Source organism: Diprion similis, chromosome 2 (assembly GCF_021155765.1).
Source record: "Diprion similis isolate iyDipSimi1 chromosome 2, iyDipSimi1.1, whole genome shotgun sequence".
Lineage (NCBI taxonomy): Eukaryota > Metazoa > Arthropoda > Insecta > Hymenoptera > Diprionidae > Diprion > Diprion similis.
Genome location: NC_060106.1, coordinates 21,977,513 through 21,992,120, shown reverse-complemented (window position 1 = coordinate 21,992,120; position 14,608 = coordinate 21,977,513). Strand labels below are relative to the sequence as shown.

Here is a 14,608-nt window from a genome sequence, read left to right as displayed (position 1 = left end):
TCGGCAAACTCACTGCCTCTCCACGTTTTCCACTTCATCCCGCACCGCGCGAAGAACAATTTTCACTATTCATACCGCGTTTCGTTCGCTTCATAAATATTATTCTATGCAAACAGGGAACGCGTGCTCGCGTGGTGGTTGCCTATGAACGAGGATACATGCAACGAAAGAGGGGTGCGAGTACCGTCAAGAGATTGAAGGGGCGGCGAGGGAGAGGGAGAGGGAGAGGGAGGAGGTAGCTGACTCGAGCCGAGGGTAGTATAAGAATGTGTGCGCAAACCTTGTCACTCGATAAGGGCTTTTCGTCTCGTTCGCGTTCAATTTTAATACCGCCGATGAACGCGGCTCGTCTCGATCCCGATTTCGGATATTATACTATACCGGTTTTCGCGAAGCTGCGCGAGGTGCGCGCGGCGGATTGCGTTTTTTCCTGAAACGTCGACGACGACGACGACGATAATACGCGACGAAGGTATCGGGTACTCCTCGTTCCGGGCTCTGCTCTCGCGACGAGATCAGTCGTCGACGCCGGCCGGCGACTTCAATCGAACTGCGGGGGCTGATCGACTGTGGCGCCACCGTCAGAGGCTCCTTGCGTCACGGTCGCCGCCTTCGATCCACCCCCCGCCATCTTGCCAAACTCACCGAGCGCACACACGCAGGCGTCCGTCAGCCGCCCCAACCCCCGACTGTCCTCTCTATGCCTCGCTACTAACCCTGTACAAAAACATTCAACGATCGACGCTCCCTCCACCCCCACCCCCCCCCCCCCCAACCACGGCACCGGATGCCGAATACATCTATATCCATAAACCAACCCCCCACATTCCCAAACCCCATTTCCGTCCATCCCGGTCCCGGTTTAGTGATGTAGAAAGCACCCTTAGAGTTGCCTGCCGAGAAATATTCTCTAGTCGATCCTAGGCCACCCCTTCGTTTCTTCGATATCTTCGGCGCAACGCGCAACTTTGTTGTGCATATACTTCGCTAAGGCTAGTATAAGAGGTCTGTTGTGCAGCTGCTTACAGGGCGACGAGTGCTTCAATGAAAGTTACAGATTTTTTCAGACTTGACTTTCCTAATAGCGTTGCCTTTGGTTGGAACAATTGGATTTTTGACATCTGACAACAGATTTGTGCAAGACTTCGAATAATGCAGATTCTGACGTCAGACCCCGAGTCATATGTGGAAGTGGACACCTTATGGTGTCTGCAGTTGCAGCTTGTAGGCAGACTTACTTCAGAATGCTACTAGTTTCGTTACATCGTAGATTCAACGGAATGTGATTGAAAGGTTTGAATGAAATGATTGAAAGGTGACAAGATTTTGTCACGAACGTTTTTACTTTCGCAAATAAGTGGTGAACGATTTGTCTGATTTATGTCAAAATCTGATCGGTATTGAGTTAAAAAAACAAAGCATCGATGCGGACCAAAATCAGTGAAATCCATTAATTCGTACTGTCGATGTTTATTACGTTTCATTGAGCGTACATGTATAATACTACTAATATATAATCTATGTGCGTAAAAATACATACGTCGATGCGATCTGATATTGCTTTTTCCTTGTTACATCGGTCAGTTATTACAACTTTTGAGCATTACGTGAAACAGTAACCGAACGACTTTTGAACATTCTGCAACTGCGATAAATTATTTGAAAATCAACAGGAATTTCTAAAAAAAATGTCAACTTATACCGTGTACGCATATGTATATCGACTTAAATAACACTATACTAAATAGGTATGTAAATTAATAATATAATATGTAAATAAATTATCTTTCCAAAACGAAATTAAATACTTGTACGCATTCAACGAGCAAGCACCTGATGCTATGGTATTATTTTTAAAACACGGAAAATAAAATGTATATTTGCGTATGTATACGGTTTATAAAAAATGCCATTTATAGGTATCGCGTAGTTTGTACATGTACCTAGAATATGCATAAGTAATTAATAACTACAAAAATGGGTTAATAATAATAATTCAATATCAACAACAATGTGTAATGTGAAAGCCTATCGGGTAAAGTTTCTTAAAACGTACGATACAATTTTTCTTATTTTCCTTTTCCTGCAATCAACCGCCTTAAAGTACGCACTTAGGGTCAATTATCATTGTATGAAGGTGGGTACAATTATTATTGCAGTCGTAAATAAGAGCTCGTTGGACGGTGTACATAATATTGGTCAACATTACAGGTATGTATAAATGTATAAGTATCAAACACGTATATAAAATTTATAAAATTCATTTTTTGTATACGAATATTATAAATATATTTATGGAAACTACGACAACTCCGTTGCAAAACTTCTCTGGCTTTGTTTGTACTTAGTACTGGACAATTTACAGGCTTCAAGAACACGCCACACCGCCTATCCCTTATATCATAAACTCATAACTTGAGCCTTTCGCGATGTTCAAAGAATTTTATACAAAGGACTATGAATATCGGAAGATCGAAAAAAAATATTGGATAAAAGAAGGAAATTGATAAATGAAGAACGATATTCCTTTGCACAATTATTAAGTATCATATGGATACGGTCGGAGCGGAACGCCGTATTGTGGCAGATCAATACTTCGATATGGTGCTGGTCAAGGAGGCCCAAGTTTCTTCGATTGGTGCCAGGACGACTATGACGATGAGGGCGGCACTGAAGCAGGCAACGATTACGAAGTAAAGGCCAAAGATCGTCTTCCTCAGTCCGGCTTGCTGTGGATCAGAGTTCGGTTCGTAATGTAATCAGTTGGCGATTAGATACGTGAGAAAAGTGTAAGAAATCAGATTTCCTTAAGGTTTCCTTACGCTGCACTGCTAATTTTACGGCCTATTTCAAACTGAGAACTGCGATCTAAGACGAGATGCTAACAGTTAAACGTCGGCGAAATTTCCTCTCGCATTATGGATCATCCCCAAAACCCGGGTCATATGGATTGAATTAAACCGGGAATTCGGGTCCAATTAAAATGAATTAGCAAATGAAGATCGCTTATCCAGTTTAACACTAATAGGTGGATCGAACGCCTGCTATACATCACGCCGTCTGACGATCAGTCGACGGGTCGATCTATAACCAAGTCGCGAGGCGACGCGATTGTATCCCCGGAGTTTATTATCACCTCATACAAAGACGCTTATGCAAGAGCTGGCGTCAAGCAGCTCTCGAGAAGTTGAGAGCGAACGTGTGGGAGTAGAAATGATATTATCATGAAACTTACGGGCGCGTCCCGCCTGGCGTCTGGATGCGTCATCGCGCTTCTCGCGTGCATATCCTTCATTGGGAAGGAATTGATACGGTGGCTGGCTTGCCGGTCGGAGGCACATCCGGCGAACTGTAAAATGACGAAGGTGAAAAAATCCGGTCAGACTCGCCTGTAAACGATCTTGAAATGGATCGTGGTTCACTCACCGTTAGAATGAGGTGCGTGAGGATGTGGAAAACGACGTAGGCCACCATCACCCAGGTCACCCAATCCGGGAGCCTCGCCTTGTTCGTTGGAACGGCGAAGAATATGGCGACAACTGAAATTTTACAGATAAAAGAAATTCGGTGAGAACGTTTTTTCTTCTCTTTCAAAAAACACTCAGGACAAAGGAAGATAAGGATATCGTCTTACTGCCGCAGATGTGGGCGGCGTTCCCGACGAACCAGTGACTCCAGTTGAAGATCGTTCTTCGCGGTGTGCCGGGGTGAGGCCTCAGCGCAGCCATGAAAGGCTGGACGAAGCACAAGATCGTTGTGGCCAGGCCGAAGGAAGCGTGCAGAGTTGCAGTGCTCCAAGCCTCGAGCTCGACGAAGATTATAACGAAGGCAGCGATGGTCAGGGACCAGGTGAGGAGCATGAAGAATCTATGCCACTGTGGGAACAATCGAATTAAAACGATGAAGAACTGATTAACTCGGTGTGAGGTACGAACCGTGAACCACTGATCCTTTCCACAGAGCTGAGAATTGACCCACGTCTGCCTGTAGTATCTGGCCAAAAGGATGCCGATAGAGGCCGCGCCGACCCAGGCGGCAAGCATCAAGGCCCCGTGGACTCGAATAAGAAGGTTGCTGGCCGCCAAGAAACCCCCGACATCCGACAGGAGTTTCGCTTCACCGGAGGCGGCGTAGGCGACGTCGTGGAAATCGACGCCGTTGCCTGAAAACCGATCAAAGTTAACGACCCAGTCGAGAAATCCGAGACCTGTGGCGTTCGGGTGATCGACGAGCGTTAATCCGGGACGTCACGGCGTCAATTTTGGCCTAATGCGTAACGATGCCCCCAAGGCCAAGTGACTAGGCTGGTCATCAATCTGGGCTCACGTTTCGTCACATCTAAGTGATTAGTGAGCCGAGTTTGTGACTTTCGAGTAAATTCTGACGTCAAAAGCAGCACTGCAGTCTGGCCGTTGAGGGTACGCGTGACGTACTTGCGGAACGGCAATCGCCGGTCGAGACATCTGCAGGACGAGGGAAGGAAGTGGCTTACTCACGTCTCAAAGCACTTCCGGCGGCGACCAACAAGTGGTAAGGGGTGTTGACGAGGTCGAACTGCCGGCCTTCAACGATGGTTGACTTTTCTCTCCAGAATCTGCAGGTTATCGTGTCGTCGGTGACCGTGCCAGAGTCGAATTGCACGAGTCCACGTGGCTGCAAGTGGGAATACAAGAGAGGAACTTGATATAATAGCACAACAAAGAGGACTGAACCGCGGTTGAAATACACGAAGCATGAATACTAACGGTCGACTGTCTCGTGTTCGTTTTTCCAACATTCCAAGACGTGAATAGGTCCACAGAAGTCGCGTTGTTGACGCACTCTACCACGCTGTCTTCACCCTGTGGCAACGATACAGAGTTATGATATTTCACAGGTAAAAAGCACTATAATACCGGTCAAAACGAAGCTGTGGAAGAGATTTTTTTATGCAAATTATACATCTTACCGCATCACAATACAGCAAGCGAGGCATTGCATTGAAACGCATATTGTTGAAATGACACTGTATACCATACTACTTAGCAATGTCAATCTCGAGACAATTTACCATTTTACTGTCGGTCGAAAGCCCGACCGCGACGTAGGCGCTCTTACGGGCTGTCATCTCGAAGAGGTAGCGTTCTCCACGAACCAGAACTGAGACAGCGGCCTTGCAATTCTTATTTCGGACGCAATTGTCTGGAGTTCCAAAGCAATTTTTCGTTGATCCACAACCATTGTAGAATGGATCGTCAGTGACTGGAGCCTGGATGTAAGCGTTAAGTAAAGTCAAATTTCATCGTGTGATTTATTTCGAGCTCACGATCAGTAAGCTTAGGGAGGGAAGGGAGGGCCTAGCAAACGAGAAAGAAAATTACACCAAATGGCCTGATTAGACTATGTAATTCAAAAAGGAAAGTGTAAGACTATTGTTAAGAAATGCTTTTTAACGCTTCGAGGATAGAATGATAAACGCGAAGTTTATTTGGAAACGGAGAACCGTCTGAGGATGATAGGTAACTTTAGGTAATGCTATCCCATAAAACTAATATTTCAACTCTCTGTCCTCGTCGCGATGCCGTAAAAAACGAATAAGCACTTCCTCATATTAGACAAATTGGGCGGTTATTATATTAATATGGTTAAATTTCCCACACAGTATTGGCAAACATCACGAAAATTGTTTGGGAGAAGGGAAATATTGACCAAATCATGGAATACAATGTAAAAACCAGTAGGAAGTTAAACTGAAAAACTATGAGCCACTTTCTTCGACCAAGTCTGTGAGATGAGAGTTTGAGAGTCTTCGACGAAGAATCTTGGCACTAATTAAAAAAATTTCCACCTCTGAATCCGAGAAATTTGTTTCTCAAGTTCGGAAGATATTTCAGTCGAGAACGAAAACAATTCAGTCTTCCGAAGATCCTGAAACTTTTCTTGTCCGCATCTTCGACGAACTGAACCTCTGGGACAATAGCTTAATCACGCTTAAGGGTACGGAGGAGTGGAGAATGGATGGAACGAAAATTAGAGAAGACTGAGACTGCTCACCCTGTCTTCGACAGAGGGGGTGTAAATCGGAGGCGTAGTTGTCCTGGGAGAAGTCGCCGCGGTTGGGACCGTCTTTACGTCGATGGACCTTCGGAGTACGCTGACCCTCGGTGACTCAACGCCGACCCAGTACGTGGAATAGTCTTGGGCGAATGTAGAGCTGGAAGAGAAGGATTTAGAACGTGCTGTGGAGTTTTTGCGAGGCGATTACACTCGGGTCAGAAAGTCGACTCACTTGAAAATAATCGTCCCAACGTAGTCTTCCGGTGCTTCCCAGTCGAACTCGAGATTCTGTTTACTGTCCGTGTTTATGTGCGTAACTCCGTTCTGAAATCGAGGTTAAACTCGGTTAGAAGTCGCCTGATCATGCCTCGAGTTTCACTCAAGGCTGACAATGAGTGACTGGTCACTTTCAAGTTTAATGGACGTCTTTCTATTCTGCGGTTCTACCTTGGCTCATAATTCCTGTTACAACGACCTTTGTCCATTAAAAGCTAAATGATCTGTTGGCACCAAACCAATTGAACATATATCTACCCCCTGAGTAGTTTGGGTGATATGTAATGGAATTCCAGCCAGCCAAACTCTTGTTGCAAATCACTTCCGGTTACCTTGAGTCCCTCGGTACACTCCAGGACCTTGGCGCCGTCGGGCAGGCTGACAAACTCGCCGACGAACTCGCCGGTGTCAACGTCTCTGGCGACCATCATGAAGCCTTCGTAGGCCAAACCCTGAGGGCTTCCCAATATCAGCCTTACTCTGCCTTGCCCAGCTGCTGGCAGAACCTCATATGGTGGAGGCGAATTTTGCAGCGAACCACCCGGATGAAGAGGCCTCAAGTCCAGACAAGTCCTCGTCGGCGCTCCATTTGGCAGACTCTGACTTCCTCCGAAAAACACCCCCACAACCAGCATCAGTCGCATGAAGATGGCCATCGTTGCAAATTTCTATTTGTTAGATTCTTTCTTGACAGCGGACCTGAAACACGAGGTTTTCCAAATTAGGTATAACAATATTGCGACCTGAAGTTAGCCTAGATTGCGATCAATTCAAAAACTCAATCCTCGGAAGTCTTGCGCACTGTGTTATCGGTCTCAATTTCACCCCGAAAGGCGACATTGTGCGTGAAATAAAATAACGCCATGAGGAATTATTTAATCCGGAGGAAAATGAGCCGGAAATACGTCTCTTTTCGGTTGGTAATTTTTCACCCGCGAGTTATTTTCCTCTCGAGTCATCGTCCTGGCTCACCTCCGCTACGTTACCCAATTCGTAAAAAATAACGTCAATGATTCCTTCGGGAAGTGCGGCTCGGGCTCCCTGGGATCTTCCAGGCGAGGGTGTGAGAGACGTTCACGCTTACCAAAGCAAACATTACGCCGCCCGTGATGCCGCGCTGTATATGCGCACAGTTTAACCGGTAATTGAGCGCATAAATATGCCAATATTAAATGCGCAAGTAACATCCGCTCAATTTACTACCTCAACGCGGAAAGCTTCGCCGAATTGCTCAGAGGAGAATGGGAAGTTTAGTCCATGTCAATTCGAATCACAATTGCATGCAATCAGCTGTGACGAGTGAGGGGAAAGTGCAATGCAAGCAGATACTCACACTCACCAGAAACGCAGTGCGCTTGCAATTCCTGAAAGATTTATCAGGTCAGTTATCAGATAAAATAAATATAATTGCAAAGTCTTTACCAGCATTTAAGTCATTCGTTCACACAAAACTGTGCAGCGGCAGTATTTTACATAGTTCAGAGTGCAGTGGACTGCAATTGGAGTTATCATCGACGACGTCTGTAATTTCTTTGCGATTAAAAGATAGTGAAGGAACGCGGTTTTCCTGGGATTTGTTACAGTCATCGAGGTGTGTAATATCGCAAGGTCACCTTTCATGGTGCTTGTATATCGAGTCCGTTCCGCTTGTAGTGGACGGCGCGATTGATCGCGAACAAATATGTGCGTGTAACACATTTTTCTACGAACCTAGGTAAGGTGTACAAAGGAGCTGTAGGAAAACGATATACGTAGCAGATCTGCAGCCGATAATTGCGCACTTCGAGTTTCATTTGCAGGCTGCAGTTGTCTCACGAATACCATAAGTGTACATGTAATCGAAGCTATTCTTGCACCGTGACTTATATTTCAAACGATGTACAGCAGTTGAAGGAATTGCTGAATATACTTGTGTAATTTGATAGAATTCTCGCCGATTCTGCGGACTATCGCGGTAAATAACAAAGTGCCTGCGTTTTCTGAATTTCTGTCCCCCCTCCTCCTCCTACTTCACCTCCTTGCCCCGCCGGTAGCAATTATTATAACTCATGCAACGAGACAAACCCTCACCGTGCGTGATGGTTTCCGACTGGATTTTTATGCTAAGCACTAAAAGACTTTCTGGGTCACTCGGTGGTCGTTGCGAAATATGAATTCGCTCGTTTAGATTCTGATGGTTATACTACTAAATATTCTCAATTTATTACACATACACACGGTGTTACGTTATAAGCACGTTATTCTGTCTGCCATTTGACTTCGCTCTGATAATTCTGTCACAGATCAGTAATGCAGAATTAAAATGACGCTGTCCGGAATATAGTTATACTTGTGAATACTTTTTTAGCCTTATACATCTGACCGACTGACTAATACGGGTTTTTCAAATGACGCTGAAAGCCGATCTCTGTTCATATGGAAGTATGTAAAAAAAACTTATAATTTTTTTATCTCAAGGAAACATATTTCCTGAGAGACAGGAAATGCGCATCGAACATCTTACGTCGAACGTTCAAAGTGAAACTTTGGTGAAAAAGTCGTTCTTCCCGCAACCATATTAAAATACACTCAGGCCAAAACTCCGATGTATAAATTAATTTGCATAACTATCGTCAAATGTTATTTTTATTTAACATCACTGTGCTGCTTTCGAGGCCCGATGAATCTCACGCAAAGGCCCGTATCAGTTATCACGAACATTCATCTCCGCTTGTATACATATACCAGAATATTATAATGTAAGATAAGCATATCGCTGCAGTCTCTCACGCGATCTGAACCGACGCGTGCGCGTGACAACGGTAATCTTTCCATCTCAAAATCGAGGTCAGTCCCATTAATCGAAATGGTGAAAAGATCTTTAGTAGACTTTGGATCGGCGTGATAATCACCGGAATTGTTTTTGCGATCGATCTTCAAGTCGTTAAACTACACGGAGAACTCTGTTGCTCCGTTCGTCTTCAAGTTGCATAAATTTCGGGAAACATCTGCAAGATTATTAGGCAATAGGCAACGGGTCAGCATCGTTCCCATAAATACCAAGCGTGCAGTGCACCAGAGAATTCGATTGCGGTGAAAGTTAGTTTGAACACGAGCTGCCATATCACGTGATGCTTTCTATGAGTGTCGAGCCGATGCACAGTATTCCTATCTGATTGTGAGTTGTCCTACGTGTAATTTAGTCGCAGTCATTGGCTTGTAGCTTCCGTTCAGCTAAAAGCGTGCCAGTTAATTTTCAGAGGATTTTTAATTGCTTCCAGGCTATTTACTTGTTGCGGAACTTGTTGCAGATGCAGTGTATATGCAACTGTAATTATCTCCTTAACGAGAATGCTTCCCATCTAGGTTGAAAACTAATTCGAAAAAAAGAAAACGAAATTTGAAATCACCATTTCCTATATATTCGGGAGATTTTCGGACCAAGAAAAAGCCCGGGAAGACCAATGGAATGTCTAACTCGAAGATAATTCATATTTCTCAGATATAATTTCACCTTCACCGTCTATAAAGGAAGGGGAATATACGGTTTCATCAAGTACAATTTTATCGCTTCTCGTTCCAGTGACATGGAATGTCTGGTGAAAATTAAGTGAAAACGCGGCGAAAAGTCAATACCTACGTGGAGGTGTGATGAAGTTTGCTACACGCTAGACTAAAGGCGAGTTAATGCAGGCTTTCCGAGTGGTGAATGCGGCATACGTAGGGGGGACGATATGAATCTACCGTAGAAATTTGACAGCCGATAACTCTCGCGTTTGGGTCATTGTAGTAATCTTTTATTGGACATCGTTGCGACCGCATTATAATCGACTCTCTTTCCCGGCTGCAGCGAGCACTTTACACGTGATGTGAAAGAGAATGAATCCAATAATAGTAGAAAAGTAAGAGCTGCCGATCCGGCAACTCGAAGATAATTAATAACTCGTTAAAAACCCGCGTTCATACCAATTCATTCTCGACATCAGTGTCAAAGCTAGTGCGGTAGAGCAACTGGCAGTATTCTTATTCTGTTTCAACCGTAGACTTTTTTTTATTCGTCAAATAATAAAGCTATTGGTCTCAAATTCGAGTGTTGTTATCGTCGGTTTATAATTATTTCTTCTTCCATCGTTCAAACGATAGCAAAAACGCTGGGTTATCATCATAATAATGGTTCGAATTTTCTTACAATCCACAAAACCAGCAAGTACAATTTGAATTTCGATCGAACACCTGAAAATATATCTATTTGTATAATGTAGCTGAGAAGGTCGTGACGTGATCTCGGACCGCTTGTTACTTTTCTTTTATTTTACCACGCGAACGTGACTCAGTAATACCGCAAATACTAATAATGTTGAACAGCGCAAAAATCGACTGCCACAAAAAGAAGAAGCAGGTAGATATACACAAAAAGCAGAGACAGGAAGATTGGAAACAAAGCTCTGGGAGTGCGGTTGAATAACGTGAAGTCAATTCACGCGGGTGCACTCGTCTGATTTCCGGCGATTAACAGAAACCTCATCTCACGATAGGTACCTACCTAATTACTAAAAATATTACAAAATCTACGTACTGTACGTGCAATTCTACCAATACGACAGATAAAAAGCAACGTTTCTGTCAGCCATTGTTTCTTGTCGAAGGAGGCCAAGGCTCGGCACACGGTATTTCCCATTTTATTTATATTCCTAGGCAGTTAATCAGCGCTCAAGCAATGGTACACGCACGGAATTTCCCTGCAGTCGGCATGTAGCAAAGCATGTTGTGGTAATGCTGTAGTATTCGGGAATTATCACGAACCTCTAACTACCAACATGAGCCATGACTCGAATAGATAACGGTTAATAGCTTCTTTCGACTACATCGGGCAACATTGAACTTCGCTTTTATTCCAGCGATTCGCAATTGGATTTTTTGCAAAGGATAATCGACGTTGGGAAATTGCAAATATATACGTTGAATTAAGTAACGACAGATCGATACACGTACATCATATCAATACTCAAAGTGAAAGATCACTGTAAGCAAACAGTAGAATGCATAGCGTAGCACTTAGTGCCTTCCGGTAATACACAAGAGCTACATGTGAAGGAGATAAGTTTTTCACATTTGGCTCTGTGCGAATAACTGTAATTTTATTCATTGATTGACATTATTCTAAGGCCTGCAAAAATAATCAGACTTACGTTGTGTACTTTACTAACTACTTTTGTTAATTCGGAGTTATAATTGCAAGCGAAGAATGAGATGTGACCCTCGATTTAATTATTAGAATTTTATAAATCGAACATGGATTGAAATGAACATTTAAAAATGGACAAAAAATTTATTGGTAAGTAACAAGATTTGAGATTCAGTGACAAGGTTATTTGACATGGAATGAGCCATACTCATAATTTTTACAAAAACAGAATCAGGCATGTATCGACGAAATTTAAGATTCGAATTCGAGAAATGAATTCGATGTCGATCGATTCTATAAGTTGTCACAAAAATTGTACACAGATTTCTGAGATCAAGCAAATATTCTTCATTTATACATAAGGAACGTCTTTACTCGTACAGGAAAAGACTGCAAAAAAAATAATTTTTTCAGCCGTTGCATAAATTAACACTTCTCGACTATCGTAATCTTTAGGAAGTTCCCGTGACGCTGCATGATATACTCGTACTCATTGACCCTGTTACTACAGTCCAATTATATCTCAATTCTGAATACCAAGAAATTCCATTACCCGAGGTCAGAAAGACTGGCTGCGAATGTGGGATTGTCAATTTGCAACGCATCGTCTGGTGGAAAAAAATCAAACTAATACAACCTGACTAACAGCTGATCATTGACTGTGTTTTTTGGCGTGTGGATAATAGAACATGCATATTATTGGTTGCGTTTCATTAATTTATGTGACACGAGTAATTTGGAAGCCCAAGAATTTCTATTTGCCTCCATTAAAATTGAAAACTTATGTTATTTAGTTATGAAATTTCGCCGAAAACCAGGCTCTGACGTCACGAGGAGACATTATCCAATAACGTGTCTGGCATATTTGGGTTTGGAAACATCGCCTAACAATGCGACCAATAAACGTCGAAGTGACTAAATAAATAACGAGCCTTAGTTCTCGGAAGCGGGTATTTACATCATTCATAATTTCGTGGCAATGTTAGGTACTTTGGAGCTCAAGGTGGTTGCCATAGTTACCAGCTACGTCGTGGCTGTCAATGCGGATTTGACTCGTGAGAAACATTCTCCTGAGGAACGACGCTGAGTGTTCACCTCGAGACTCGAACAATGAAAAAAATTCAAACCATCGACTTTTTCTCGTACCTATCTAGTTGGCGGTAGTGAGCAGTGGAAGGCTCGAATCCTTTCCTGGCACGCTCGACCGTTTCTACAACACGCTATTCATTCGCTCGCGGTATGCGGAGGCTCCGGGTGCCGGCTACACCGGTGTCAGGGAACAGCAGGTTATAGTAGTTCCATGCTCAATCAATACGCATATAATTCGAAAGTGGAGAAAGGTTCGCGCTCCAGTGCTTGGTACGAAAACGGCGCCGATATGCGGCACTTGAAACGCGTGCCTCTTTCAGAAACGGGGCTCAATAACCAGCTTTTCACTAAATTGTCTAACGACAAGATCTACGTGAGAAGCAAGTGAGTAACGAGCAAATAAGCTTCCCGAAGCTGATATTGACATTCGTCGAAAGGCACGGACGAGAGAAGAAAACAAAAATGAAGAAAAACAATAACGTCTACATTGCCGGCAGGAAGAATTGAGAACCAGCTATTTATGAGGCTGACGTTAGTAACGTTATATTATTGTGATGACTCGTGTTTCAGAAAACCCGTTATTTCATAATTTTAGGAATCTCTGAAATGCAGTAAATTGTTGTAATAAGGCAAACTTAGACACTTTCAAGTCACTAAAAAATTGCAAGATAGTTATTTTTTTTCCCCAATGTGTCGTTACGCTAACGTTACTACCTTCAGCCTCGTACCAATAATCTCAAGTTTACGCTGATTGTGACTATCGATACAGTTATATTAGTAGATGCAACGTATACTCGCTTATATGTAAACTTTTCTGTTATTTTCACTCGTTACTAATTGTCGTAAGCATAAATGTAGCTGGTATACGTATGACTGTGTATATATTTGCAGCCGTTACTAATGGTAAGTGAATATTATTGTTGTCAGACGCGAGCCGACATATGTGACTCATACATATTTTTTCTGAACGCGGTTCAAATACTTGCTACGGCACGGTCGCGCGGTTGTTTTTATTTTAGGAGCTAAATTTGTCTCGACAGTCGATATTAAGCCTCGGATATTGGGCGAACGTCACCGCAGATCGGGGATCCATACCAGATACGTGTGTAGCGTTTAAATATGAAAACAAGAACTTGCACTGGTCAGATTAAACGGTAGGTAAAATGTTTAAACCGGTGATAATACGACCAATTTTTTCCAATACACGGTCAAGCATTCAGGTATTTATTCTGGCTGTATTTATTTCCTTGTTATTTTCGTATTCTTCCTTCTTCACGAGAATACGCTTACTTCATAATTCATGACCGAATCCCTGCTGATGGAACTTAGAGCTGCTAGACTGTACTTATAAAATCATAGTTCATGCTTCGCGTACAAATTATGGCATTAAACTCCCCGCGTGCTCGGGTTGAAATTTTTTTTATCACAGAGTATATTGAGCGTTTGAATATTTTTTCATACTTCTGTAAAAGGTGATAGTAATGTTAACTTACCGATAGTATTCACAGCTTGACGTTTGTCTTTCACCCGAATTTTACACGCACCATACACCCGAAGACCTTGGCGAGAAAGTTAGAGATCCAGAGTGTTATTTTTAAAATGAACTCTTTTTCAAATCCTTCGATTATCGGTCAATTTTAAGCGATTTGTTATGTCGTTTGAAATTCCGTTCAGTTTTTAGCGCACTTAGCGGCTTCGTGTCACTCCGAGTTTAGTGAAATTCGAATAAATTTAACGCGGAGTTAGTGTGTCGAACGAGTTACAGAGAGTGAAGAAGAATGAAGAATCGGGTGTTGAAAACTTTTTCGAACACCTAACAATTCATCTTCGGGTAAAACTGGGTATTCCTTCTGGGAAATTTCGATGACAGCCGATATATTTGAGCGCAGTGCGCAGCGCCGTTCCGTTTCAAGAACCGTTTAACAAATAACGATCCAAAGTTTGAGGAGAAAAAGTTTAACTGAACGCCTAGTAATCCATCGTATGACGACGCCTTCGATAACTCGACTCAGCCGTGTTCAAGTTAATTTCAACACTTGTTGA

At 43.0% G+C, this 14,608-nt stretch overlaps 1 protein-coding gene across 1 annotated transcript; it reads right to left on the bottom strand.

The window, feature by feature from the left end:
- Nucleotides 1-1,454: 1,454 nt before the first annotated feature.
- On the bottom strand, nt 1,455-14,299 carry LOC124414682 (putative ferric-chelate reductase 1 homolog). The gene is made up of 12 exons (XM_046895699.1): nt 14,059-14,299; nt 6,645-7,011; nt 6,269-6,360; nt 6,034-6,193; nt 5,051-5,248; nt 4,746-4,841; nt 4,497-4,653; nt 3,936-4,162; nt 3,635-3,875; nt 3,427-3,539; nt 3,236-3,349; nt 1,455-2,729 (listed from the first exon to the last, which is right to left on the bottom strand). Exons 2-12 carry the CDS (start codon nt 6,966-6,968, stop codon nt 2,589-2,591), a joined length of 1,863 nt encoding a protein of 620 aa, XP_046751655.1. The 5' UTR covers nt 6,969-7,011; nt 14,059-14,299; the 3' UTR covers nt 1,455-2,588.
- Between the last annotated feature and the right edge of the window lie 309 nt (nt 14,300-14,608).

What these genes read in the sequence shown, in the direction of transcription:
- LOC124414682 (XM_046895699.1), bottom strand. Translation starts at nt 6,968, where the DNA reads ATGGCCATCTTCATGCGACTGATGCTGGTTGTGGGGGTGTTTTTCGGA. An exon ending in CCCCCTCTGTCGAAGACAGG is followed by an intron (nt 5,249 to 6,033) that starts GTGAGCAGTCTC and finishes GCTTACATCCAG; the next exon opens with GCTCCAGTCACTGACGATCC. An exon ending in ACGCCAGGCGGGACGCGCCC is followed by an intron (nt 2,730 to 3,235) that starts GTAAGTTTCATG and finishes TCTGATCCACAG; the next exon opens with CAAGCCGGACTGAGGAAGAC.